Source organism: Dermacentor silvarum, chromosome 3 (genome assembly GCF_013339745.2).
Source record: "Dermacentor silvarum isolate Dsil-2018 chromosome 3, BIME_Dsil_1.4, whole genome shotgun sequence".
NCBI lineage: Eukaryota > Metazoa > Arthropoda > Arachnida > Ixodida > Ixodidae > Dermacentor > Dermacentor silvarum.
The window spans coordinates 188399310-188412192 of NC_051156.1; the positions used below are offsets into that span (position 1 = coordinate 188399310).

Below are 12883 nucleotides of genomic sequence, written 5' to 3' on the forward strand. Positions count from 1 at the left end.
TCGGGTGGGGGTGGTTCGGGATGATGTAGGTTCGGCATGATTATTTCAGCTAACGATGCCGGCGCTTATGCCGACACTGACGCCAGATTTTCTGCAACACGGGGCCCTTAACGCAATCGCGTTAAGATGCAAATATGCTTGTCTATGTACTTAGATTTAGGTGCATGCTAAAGCACCCCCAGGTGATCTAAATTAATCCGGAGCCTTCAACTATGGAATCTCCCATAGCCACAATGTCGCTTCAGGATTTTAAACCTGATAAATGAACCTTATCAATCAAGGTATAGAAGGCATGAGCATGAAAAGCCCCCATTTTGAGGACTATACAAAGCTGTGTCTATGTCAGAGCTATATTTTATGTCAACACATGTTTAATTGTTTCAGGCGTGCAAAGCTACCTTTAGAGAGAAATGCCGAATTTCTAATTAGCAGTTGAGTGTGATAAACCAAGTGGTCTCACGACTTGAAGAAGCAAATTCTCCAATAACTGTTGACCTAAACATTAAACCACAGTGCTGATGACAAATACCACAGTTCTTCAATCATAACAGTGCTGAAACTCCAATTCAAACTTTGAGTATACTCCAAGTATTCATCTGCAGTGGTTTCAAATGTGCCAACAGCAAGCGACGAAGTGAAACTTCGCTTCAATACACCAAATGAAATCCAAATGAAAATAAAGATGTGCAGATTGAAAGTTGTTCATACATTTGCTTTCAGTTTTTCTAGCTGCAGTGCTAGGAAAATACTGCGTTACAGTCAGTTTTGTTGCTCATAGTTGACATGACAATTCGCAGACCTGCACGGTTTTCGTTAATCCCCGTGTTTGAATAACGAAACATTGAACCCATGGGAAGTTTCGTAACTGGCTATGTTCGAAGGGCTCTGGACAAATGCTAGACAATTCATACGCAAAATCCCAGAAGAAAATTTAGCAAGGAGAATCGCTTACCCCGCAATCATTGGCACCGTCTCCACACATACCAACATAGTACCTGAAATACATAAAAATATACTTGCTTATGAAATGTGTTCCTGGATGATTAATCATATGCATTCTGTCAGAAGTGGAGCATGAAAATCGGACGCAGAAAAAGCTGTTGGTAAAGCTGGGTAAAAAATGGCCGTCGAGTCCGAATCATCGGTCGGCGACTGTATGCTAAATGCTAGCAGCATGCTTATAAAGGCATGTAAACACATTCATATTTACTTTTAATTTATGAGCAAGGCCACCTACCCCATCTCCTGAAGGAGTTCCACCAGCTGCTGCTTTTGGTCAGGAGCCATGCGTGCAAACACGGCGCCACACACAGCCACCTGCAGATTTTCAATAGCGCAGCCTTCAGCAACGTTGTGAATGCCAGGACATACAGGCAAGAAACATTAACGAGGTTTGTTGTTTGTATAATCATTTTGAAAGCACTGGCGGATCCAGAGGGGGGGGGGGATTCGCCCTTGGGGCCTGGGCCACCCATGAGAATGCTGGAATTTTAGCGCTGACTGTACTAGGTGTGCAGCGGTGTCAAGAGTTGGTGGTCGCGTAATCTCAAGTTTCCGAGGCGCAGTGGGTGCAAAGCGTTCGCTTAGCGTTGTGACAGCGAGTCTGTGGTCATCGAGTGCGATATGTTCATGTCTGCCCGAGCACACGCGACACCGATAAAACTACGAACCTTACTTCGTGTAGCCTGTTTACTACCGCCATCAATGCTCCACCTTTCCGTCGAAACTGACTTCTTTATTATTATTTTTTTTGCTCACGATTAATATCCATATTTTATTGCACTTCTGCTTAATTTGTGGCCGCCATCTGATGATGGTTGCGGGCATTAAGCATGGTCAGTCATGGCATCTAAGACTTTCGGCGCCGTGTGACGTAAGCTACTCAAATCTCCGACACCAGTGACCCACTGCCGATGCATTGCTCTAGGCGCGAGCTGCACCACATGTGTTGGCACACATACCCGCACTGCTGAGGCCCGACCTTCTTGCGATTTGTTTTTAAGTGCTTACTGACAAGATACTATGCAACAGCAACGCTCTGGGAATTTGTGAAGTTGTTTTTACTGCTGAAACTTTAAAACCTCGAAATAATGAAATTCGCTGATTTAACGAAGTTTTTCACTGCAAGTACAACTTTGTTATCTATCATGGCTCAGGAGAAGGCAGTGTGTGCCAGTGAGCAGCATTTATGCGGATAGTCTATAGCAAGCACGCAGCGTAAGATCACGAGGTGAGTGAATGCCTGCTGGGCGAATAATACGCATTAAAATGTACAGATACATCCTGTACACTTTAGAAGAAGAGGCATTCATCGCTGCTATAGATAGCAGAAATGAGGGTGCTGCAGTTTCCTCAGTGGACACGGAATGGCCCTAGGTGCGAGGAGTACAGTGGGAGACGGGGGTGCCATTCATGACAAGGATGAACACTCAAATTCTGAATTTATTGAAATTTTTATAGGCGAACAAATACTTGTTTAGGTTTCACCTGCTTTGCAGGCTCATCTTGTTCAACACCTAAGGATGCAGTAGCTTCACCAAGATGAATTCTCACTTTGCTGTTGCTCATATAATTCGGTGCTTTCGTGTAATACACCAATTACGTTAAGCTAAGAGTATCATGGACTGGTGCTGTGAACTTTCAGGGCAACAGCGTCTTCAGGGACAGTGGCACGAATACCAAGCTAAATTAACAAACAATGAAGCAAAGAGAACATGCTTACCCGTTGCAGGACGTCTGGATAATGTTCACGCAACACGGCGAAAGTCTTTCCAGTCACAGCCACAAGTGGATGGCCCATAGAGATGGAAGTCACGCCCTAAGGTGTGTACCATGCAACAAAGAAGACGACACACGTGAGAAAGCTGCACTGCAGAACGAAATCTGTAGGATATTCTCATGCAACAAAATTTAATACCGTTTTATCTGGTAAAGTATTCACTTGAAGTCATTATTGGTCTGTTCAGCTGGCACAATTAAGCCTTATCAACTTTTGATGGTAGGCTACTTCCTTACCATGGTTGTTATGGGTAAGTGAGAATTGGATTTTGATTCCGGAGAGGGAGCCTAAGTAACAACTACCACATCCAAGGAAGGCAGAAAGTGCACAAATGAGTACCGGCTACACGCATGTGGAGGTAGTGATGAAATCGCACCTAGTAACCTGTGCATTTGCACTTTGTAAGCTAATTTGCATCTGGTTTCAAGCTGAATACACTGACTCCTTCCCAGATAACCAACCACTGAACAATTTCTTTGAAGTCGCAAAGCACTAGTTCATTTTTATCATGAAGTAAGATAAAAGCTAGATGAAGCAAAAAATTATAATTAGTAGAAAGCAGTACTTATTGCTACTGAAGAAAAGCAACTATTGTTTTCAGATGAGCAGCAAATTCCATATGTGCTTCCTCAGTATACCTGGCCATGTCAGCGCTGCTCATTTACAATCTACTAGATTTGTACATGAAGCCTGAGACTTGGGAAATGTGCCATGTTGTTGTATGCGGCAAACCTTGCGGTCAAGAACTTGGCAGGCATGCAATAGACTCCGGATCGAATTTAGATCCACGGTGACATTTTTTAAAATGTGAAGCATCCGTCTCCAAGTCAAGCCAGCTTTTGCGTATCTCTCTGCTTTTGTGAACAACAAGCAGACAACTACTGCCATCTGCAGTCAAGGATGGGAAGTAGCTGAGGCTTGATGGAAGAGAACCAGCCAAGTGTGTCGAGTATGAGCTTATAGCACACATTCTCTTTTGACGCACCCCTTTGGCTGTTATCGTATTACCTGGAGCAAGAGAAAGGACCAAACGTCGCTAGCTGAGGCTTTGGTTGCAAAAGTTTCAGTCCATTAACGAATAAATGGTAGCAGAGTGCTCGGCAAAGAAAATGTTCATTCATTATTGGCTCGCTCGTTCGAAGTCTGAAAAGACTAGGCAATAGGAAAACAACAAAGTGCGTCTCGGGCCGCTAGGGCTGCGACATGCGCCAGCGTCTCGTGCGGCAAAGATTCTGGGATGCTTCGCATTGTGTAGATGTAAACTACTGTAGAGTCTGCCAAAAATTTTTTCCTGTCCGTCACTGACATCTGTTTCGTTGATGACATCATGCCTCAATTTCAGCCAGACGAAATGTCTTTTAACACTGTAAAATCAGAGCACAAGATGCCAACGCATAAAGAAATTGTCCTCGCTCACGTTGGGGAGGAGTTCGCTGCCCTTGCGATGCGACTTGGCAGGCGGTGGTGCCTCCGAGGACTGCCAGCTGAGGACAGGCACCATGTCCGATGTGTCAGTGCTCGATGAGAGGATCTGCACCTCCTGGCCTCGCTCGATCATATCACAGTCGCGTGCCACACTCACTGCCGTCAGCATGTTGTCGCCTGGCAGAGAAGTACACCAAGGACACAGTGCACCATCATGGTACCGTTATGCTGAAGAGTTGTGCACTGAGGCTATGAGTTCAACACAAATAAAGAAGTTGGACAAAGAAATACTAGCTACAATGACAAAGAAAAGAGAGAGGAAAAACGTAGATGTTCACTAGAGTTCTCATTTGCTCAAGCCACTGCAGCTGCACAAGTATGGACTAAAAACTGTATGTGTGCACAAAGGGTAAGAGGGGAAACATTTCTGCATCAGCCAAAATGCAGTGCATTCTTGCTAATCTAGATTCCAAAAGGATTGAAAATTTGTATAAAGCAGAACCTGAATCAAAGGGAGACACTTTGACGTGCATGCTCTAGTAAAAGAAATGCCATCTGCAGTCTACTGTGATCTATCAGACTAATTTGCAAAATAAAGCTGAGCGAAGATATCGACATATCAAACAGGGCATGCAATAAAGTAGGCTTCCTTTAAAGCAAACATCATGTGAACTAAAAGATCGATCTTAAACGAGGTTCAGCTTAGCAAAGTGTGCCTGTGGGAAAGTAAACAAAAGGTGCCATACGGTTGCAGTCTTTAGAGAATAATCACAACAGAGCACTCATTCTAATCCGAGTCTCCATAAAGACAGAACAATGACAAGAAGTCGACCTGTCTCAGAGGAGGCAGATTCTGAACTTCAGCAGAACTCCTAAATTCAGCAAAGGACGCACACCTGTGACCATGATGGTGCGGATGTTGGCAGCTCGAAGCGTGCGGATGACGGAGGTGGTCTCGGGCTTGAGTCGGTTCTCCATAACCAGCAGCCCGACAAAGGTGAGGTTGTTCTCGACCTCTTCTCGGGGAAGCCGATGCACTTTGGCAAAGCTCGATGTCAACGGTCGGTGTGCCAGTGCCAGTACTCGGTGGCCCAGCTGAGTGTATGACGTCAGTGTCTCCACGAAGTCCGGCGGCACTGCGAATGGAAGTGAGAAAAGGCCAATTGCTTTCAATGCCATGACAGTATGTCATAACCTTGTCCTTGCAAAAGGCAAACAGATGGGAATGCAAGTTCCTAGCAACACTCACTAGACTTGTGCAATGCATGTGCTCTCTCTGCGTTGGGACCATATAAAGCCAGTAGGCAATGAAGCCAAGGAAAGCCTGTTAGCTTTATATGGTTGTGATTAACAAAAATCAAGCCCCTCTGTTTCCCTTTTCCTCATTCTCTCTGCATTGGGCATATTAAAACCGTTTGCAACCCTACTCATAACTCTTTTTCCTATTACTACAGCATTACCAATCTCCTGTGAGTCCATCAATCATTGCAGCTTTCTTTTGTCTCAATACACGCCTGTGAGCTGTGAGCACTAGCATTGCATGGAAATAAGCACCAGAATTTATCAAAATTGGCTGCCGAATCTGAGGTCAATGCCATGAACTATTGAGCCATGCATCGAGGTTTGTATGTCGTTCACACGCTAGTATATTGTGTGTTTCCACTCACATTTCCCCATTAGGAGTATTGTCACCATTTGTCTACTGCACTATATGTGGGATGCTTACTGAGGCCACTGGACAGTCTAAAATATATATATATATATATATATATATATATATACACACACATACATACATACATACATACCGTATCTTTCAGTGTATAAGTTGCGTTTTTGTAGTGCATTTTTCGTCGATGCATTGTATAGAATGGTGAGACATATATATGTTTTATTTTTTTTCTGGAAAAACTTTTGTCAAAATCGGATTGGGTGCCTTGGCCACGCGATATGTGCTGGGTTGACCTCCTGTGGCAGTTGCTAGGGTTGTGTGCACGCTATGGAGGTACTGGGTTCGTCTCGCAACCGAGTTGCCGAGCTCCGTGCGAGAAGGACGGAGCAGCAACGTAAGCGGTGGCAGGCCAACTGTGAGTCGACTCACCCTGAAGTCGTCACATCTGCAGATCGCTTTCAAGATACGGCGCCACTGTGCAAACTACGCAGTTGCTACCAGAGTACAAGCCAACCTCCCCCCCCCCTCTTGCACTGCCTTCCTGCTTTCCTCCCTCGTGCGCAATTCGGCTCACTGTCGCACGCTTTCACTTCACATACAGCATACGGCACGAGGGGACGATGTTATCGCCCTTGGACTTTATACAGAAGATTGTGGTGACCAGCACGGCAAAAATGCACCTGCAGTGTCCATATCATTGCTATCGCATTTATATAGGAATGGCACCCATACGCTTGCGTGTGAGTGAGTGAGTGAGTGAGTGAAATAACTTTATTGAGGTCCAGAGAAGACACAGGAGACACCCCGCGCCACCTGGCTAGTCCCACGTAGGGACCGGCAAGCCGAGCTTGACGGCCCGACGTTTGCGTGTGACCCGCATTCACGAAGTCACTGTAAATTTTTACAGCGACGCTGTTAAGGGCTCACTCTTCGATGGTCGCGTCCGGCAATAGAAAAAAAAGTCTCATTGGCTGTATGGTGTACGTGTGAGTGAAAGCGCGTGAGGGACGCGCGCTTTCATGGGGAGTGAACACGACGGAGAGCAAACGTGACTTCCCAGTGGAAGGGGAGCGGTGGGCGAGCAGGGCATCGAGGCACCCTAGCACGCAGCGTTGGTGGCGTGTTTATGAGGAACGTGCCAACCTTTGCAGTACACCCTATGGCGGTGTACCATAGCGACCATAAGGCCATGGTCCCTGTGGTCTCTAAATAATTGAAAACGACCGGATCATGTATATTTCTCATTCTTTAATAGTTCAAATAACCAATTACACCATCACATCTTAATAGTCATAATTGGAAATACATAATTCCCACCATAGTACAGCTTCGCTGGTCTTCCATCTCCACCGCTGTGGAAGGGCTGACAGTTTTTTTTTAAATTGCTTATTGAATGAACAGGTGCGTCTTATACACTGGTGTGACTTGTATACGTTTTTTTCCAGAAAAACTGCCGTTGTGAGGGGGGTGCGACTTACGGTCACAAGCGGCTGCTTACAAACGTATCTCGGAAATTAGACGCATCATGTTCTGTATAAAGTCCAAGTGTGATAAGACAACATCGCGCCTCGCGCACTGTATTATGCTTTGGGTGCGAGTGAAAGTATGTGACTGTGAGCCCCAAGAAGGATGGTGGTTTGATGAGTGTTGTCTACCGTGTGAGCAAGGGGAAATGGAGGTTGGGGGGGGGGGGGAGGGGGGAGCAGAGTGAGCGGACGGTAATGTGATCAAGTACACACGGGGGGAGGGAGTGGGGGGCAGGGTGGCGTGCGCCTCCCTTGCACAACCGTGCCTGCACATGGCTTTCAGCGTGGCTGAAAGCCATGTTTTAGCGGTAATATGCCCTGTTTAGATAATGTGTCCCATTTTAGAGGCAATCTGCCACTTGTGCAAAGAGTGGGTGTGCCGAGATGGCATGGCATCATGAGCGCTGTCTTCCCACGCGTTTTGTAGTGGAGGTTGTGTAATCTTGAGTTTTGGAGATGAGGTGAAGGAAGAGGCAGACAAAGCATTCGCTCCCCACTGCTGGTGCTTTTCATGATAGCATTGTCCCACTGAGGGCGACACTATCAGCCGCAAGGACCGAGTGGATGCGAAAGTGCGACTGGCTTCGCTTTGTGCCGTCGATGTGAAGATAAAATCAACTTGTCATGAAACTATCTTTCGTTGTCGGCTCTCAGATTCAAGAAAATGAACTTTTTTTTCTAATTGAAGCTTGCTTTTTCCGATTGCCCGATAATTCGGAAAATTTTGTGGCCACTTCCATGTAAGAGAAACCTTATCGCCGACTGTATTTATCTGCACAAGATGTTGAATTTCAATATAACGAAATTTCGATACTATAATGGAGCAAATTGCAGATTTTACAGACTTTATTATGTCGAAGTTTAACTGTATATTTATAGCTTCATATAACCTTATAGACTGAGTGCAAACATGCATGGACGCACACACGCATGCATAATACAGAAAGCGGGAAATGCTCCCTCCCATTTGTCTTTTGTGTGTGTACTGCTTTATGCCCAGTCTACTACAACATCAAGTCAAACAGGTCACCAACTTGACCAACAGCAAATTTTGATAGCTGTAAACTCATTTCTATGACCTTTTTTCTGAATTCACAAATGTACTTCTCTGCACTGCACATTTGGTAACTAATTGCAGCACCCGTCATCATTTGATGGGGCTTGTCTCTTACACATGGTTACACCATGAGAGCCACGTCTACAGCTTCCATGACATAACACAAGTAAACTGTGCTTGTACCCGCCGTTTGCAAAAATGACTGCGCTGCCATTAGTTAGGCAAACTGCCTCACAGGAAAGCTAGCTTTGCAGTTATGAAAAGGGTCTCTTCTGGTTGTACACCCTTGGCTAAATGTGAAACAACCGACCTGTCTCAGCCTTGGAGAGAGAGGCGATGGTCTCGGGGGCACCCTTGCAGAATATATCGAAGTGGGTCGACCCCAGCACACGGGTGACCACACTCATGCGCTGAAGGCCCGAGGAAAAGGGCAACTCCCGCACAATGCCGACCTCGAAGAATGAAGGCACCTGGAAAAAGATATTGTTGGTAAGCTAGGCGAGGATATTGAGGGTGAGGAAAACAATATGCTGAGTGAGGAAAACGGTATTTTTAGTAAGTTAAGTGAGGAAGATACCTGCAGTATCAAGTTCTACCGGTAATGAAGTCCCATTTCATGGACACAGACAGCCAAAGATAATAAGATCACTTATCTGAGCGATGCGATACAAGTGTGTGCACGTGTTTCCCGCAAAAAAGTAAATAAATAAAATAAAACGTACATAAAAATTTTGAACATCTATGACAAAGATCCCTTCATGTAGTCAAACCAACTAACGGCCGTCGATTTACAAGATGCGTCACTTTACCATGCGCGTGAGTGGCGGCATTAGTAGTATATATTTCGCTTCACGTATTTGACACCCTAACTCTTGCAAATGAAACTTGTTACTTTGTACATGTCTATGCACAATTTAAAATTTGCCACCGGTGTTTAACAACTGTTGAGCTTCCGGACAAGCTACTGTGGTTTCGATTTTTTGCGATAGTAGGTAGAGCAAAATCTGACTCACATCAGTACGAAGAAACAGTGTATTCTTGTACACTGCAGAAAACATTATATTAAAACAAAGAACAAGTGCTGTTGCATAAAACAACTACAAACAACTGAAATTTCGCGGCGTACGACAAAAAACATAGCACGCAATGGTGCTGAGGCAGACGAGCTGGCACGCAATCCAGGTTTAGACGTCATTCAGTCACTGACGGCAGACGACACCACTGTATGTCCTCGCCCCCAATGGGTAACTATCAAGTTAAACAGTCAAAATTTTTAACACAAAGAGAATGCTTAAAGCAGAATGTTAAGGGATGTAGTTCAAACCTCAGTCAAGTCTCCAGTGGCATTCAAAGAAGGCACAGATGGTGTTTTGAAGCTGTTGGCAGGTCCTGGTCGCACAACTGTTGGTGCGATGATGTCATACTTTGAGTTGTCGTCGATGTCTGGCTCCTCCAAAACCTGTATTTCAAAGCAGTAGTGTGAATACTTATGGTAAAGTTTTTGCCAAGATAAAACACACAATACAATACTAACATTGTTGTCATTATCATTGTTATTATTATTACTTAACATACCTTATAGGCCCCTAGGTGGGGCATAGAGTAAGGGGTGGTTACAATATGACAATCACATGGCAAATATATATATGATTAGTACACATCAATTCAACAGCACTGGTAAATCCAATAGTAATACATAGACTGCTTCTGCCTATGTGAACCTACCTACATCAGTAACAAAACCTCCCATCTTCACCAACAAAAATTCAAATAGTACACAACGGCATTCTTGGTAATGTCTTTAGCCATTAACCCTTTCAGGGGTTTAGCCGTACATGTACGGTGCAGATCTTAAGTTCGATATTTTGCCCGTATTCAACACCACTAGTGGTTGAGAGTTGCTCCCTGAAGAGTTAAAAGGGTTAAATACCTGAAACGATTAAACCTCAAAGGGTTAAAAAAGTTCATGTATATGTAACCAACACTTTTTTTTGATGACTTGACGCCGATAATTGCAATTAAGTCCTTCCTAGATTATAGTATTATAGCCAGATATGGTAGTTGATGGCAGATATGGAAAAAAGAACAAAAATTCATCTGCATGTGATACAGCTAAACGAACACTTTGATTTTGGTTATAGAAGACAGAAAAGACACTTGAGCAGCTCTTCAGTTAAGAACATTAAACACTGAGGAATAATGAGCCAGCAGCATTTTGTTAATGTCTTAATCTTTTCAAACAAACAAAAAAACAAAAACAAACAAATAAACGTGACATTATGTTGCCACTGGTTCAGCCATAAATATATGCATTGATTCTAAAACAGCACCAAATAACATAAAACAATACGACAAAGCAAAACGGCATGGAGCTGTGCAATATGGGTGACGCACCCAGCTGGTGGCCTCGAACATCTTGAGATCAAGCGGATCACCCGAGAGCTGCCGGTCAATAACCGTGATGGAGTGGCAGGTGGCCATGCCTTGCAGCAGCAGAGAATCCAGCGGAAGCTTGCGTGGGTCGGGCACCTGCTCCTGGAATCTAAATGCAACAGGAAACAACATGAAATCCCATCCGCCATCACACAGTACTTGCCAGGCTGACAAGTGCAGTCCAGGCATTCCAAGTGCTTCCCAAATGCACAGCACTGGATAAACCAACCCCTTCTTGCTATTACTTTTGCTAGGAGTAAGGAAAACTGTTCTACTCAGGTCAAAAGCAGTTAGAAATTACTTTGCAGAAATTAAATGAACATGTTGATGACTTGGCACCAGTAATTTCAAGCAAGTTCACAACATGTTCTACAGCTACCGTATTTATTCGATTATAAGGCAATCACGAATATAAGGCGAGGGTGCCAGTTAGAGGACCCAAGAAAAAAAATTATCGCCTTATAGTGTGGCTTCACGGCATTGCGGCGGGCGTGCGCTGCTGTAAAGCCACATTACAAGGCGAAATTCGTGCTGCCGTGAAGCCACACCTAAAGGCAAAGTTCACAGCGGGGGGTGACTTCGAGGCTAAAGATTCGAATAAATACGATACATTCAGTAGATAATCTACAAGATTCCCCTGCATTAATAATAAAATAGACCAAATATTGATGCTTTTCAGAGTCCACCTGTTCTCTGTGGAAGTAAAATGTTCCCCAGTGATATACTATTTTATTAATACCGCCATAACTATTTAAGAAAATAGCACGTATTCACAATGCGTCCGAAAGAATCTCCCCTGTTAGTGATTTTGCGTACCCCATAATGTACCCCCAGACGCAAGATGCTGTCTTTTCATACCGTAAACTTTCACACAGGTGGGTTTTTCCAACTTGCACACTGCCAAGCCAATCCAATCCAATCCTTCTGTGCTCCCTTGAGGGTACTGAAGCCATGTGCTAGCACAGCAATGTCTGGGCTAGCCAGCTCAGAACTAATGCGCCTTGATTACATGCAGCCAGCACGACTGGGAATAAAGATGCAGCTTTGCGCACAACAGAATCATTCAAAGCATCTGAGGCACTGTAGCCTGCTAACACAGCGCCAATGAAGACTTCAGTATCACATCGTGAGGTGTCACTCACCTGCCGCCGCTGGCTGGGACGACGCCCCACAGGTCGAGCCCTTCTTCGGTAAGCGTTCCAGTCTTGTCAAAACAGAAGCAGTTGATGCAGCCAGAGATGTTGATGGAGCGTGGCGAGATGCAGTAGATGAGCGCCCGCCGCAGGCGCGACTGAGCGAACACGATGCCGATGGTCATCGCGGCTGGCAGCGCAGGGTGGAATGACGATGGTGACCACATCTAAACTGCGCACTATGATGTTCGAAGCGGGCACCCCGCGTACAGTCTGCAAGAAAGAAATAGCGAGACGCACGTGTTGAAAAGAAAAAGAGAAAGCCAATGTGGGCTGAATGTGGGTTAAAAAAAAACTCCGAGATTAGCTGCAATGAAACACGGCCGGCATTTTTTTCCCAGGCTTCATATGTTTGCTTGTGATCATAGAAATTAAAATGTTATAGCTTTGCTTCGAGAATAAGAAAAACAGAATGGCATGAACAGGGGTTGTTGTAATTCACAATGTTTCAATCATGCAGTGATGGTTTGTTAGCGACCGACATGACAGAGAAAATTGAGAACAAGCCAATACCAAGCTGATTTTATAAACAAAAAGTTTTGTATATCTGTCCTACGATTGAGATTGTTCAAACAGTGCTTTCCGAAGGATGAAAAGAGGCACGTTCAAGTGCACCAAATGCACTCTTGGGTACTTATGACACCCTTGCTTGTGCCACCAAGACTGGCGTGAGCTCTCCTAGTTCACGGTACACTGGTTTGTGCACTGTAAGGGCACTGTAATTTAAAAGCAATAAAGGTTACTTGGAAGTGGTCAGCAAATAGAAAAGCTCATAAGGTAGAGTAAATGAAAATGGGA

At 44.7% G+C, this 12883-nt stretch overlaps 1 protein-coding gene across 1 annotated transcript in view; it reads right to left on the reverse strand.

Moving 5' to 3' along the window:
* The window catches only part of LOC119446283 (polyamine-transporting ATPase 13A3-like), a 181118-nt gene that overhangs the window by 20079 nt on the left and 148156 nt on the right, over positions 1 to 12883 (reverse strand). Inside the window, 10 exon segments of the mRNA XM_037710677.2 lie at positions 953 to 995; positions 1238 to 1317; positions 2723 to 2818; positions 4197 to 4381; positions 5101 to 5340; positions 8770 to 8929; positions 9784 to 9918; positions 10854 to 11001; positions 12035 to 12228; positions 12230 to 12298. Coding sequence (XP_037566605.2) covers positions 953 to 995; positions 1238 to 1317; positions 2723 to 2818; positions 4197 to 4381; positions 5101 to 5340; positions 8770 to 8929; positions 9784 to 9918; positions 10854 to 11001; positions 12035 to 12228; positions 12230 to 12298 — 1350 coding nt within the window.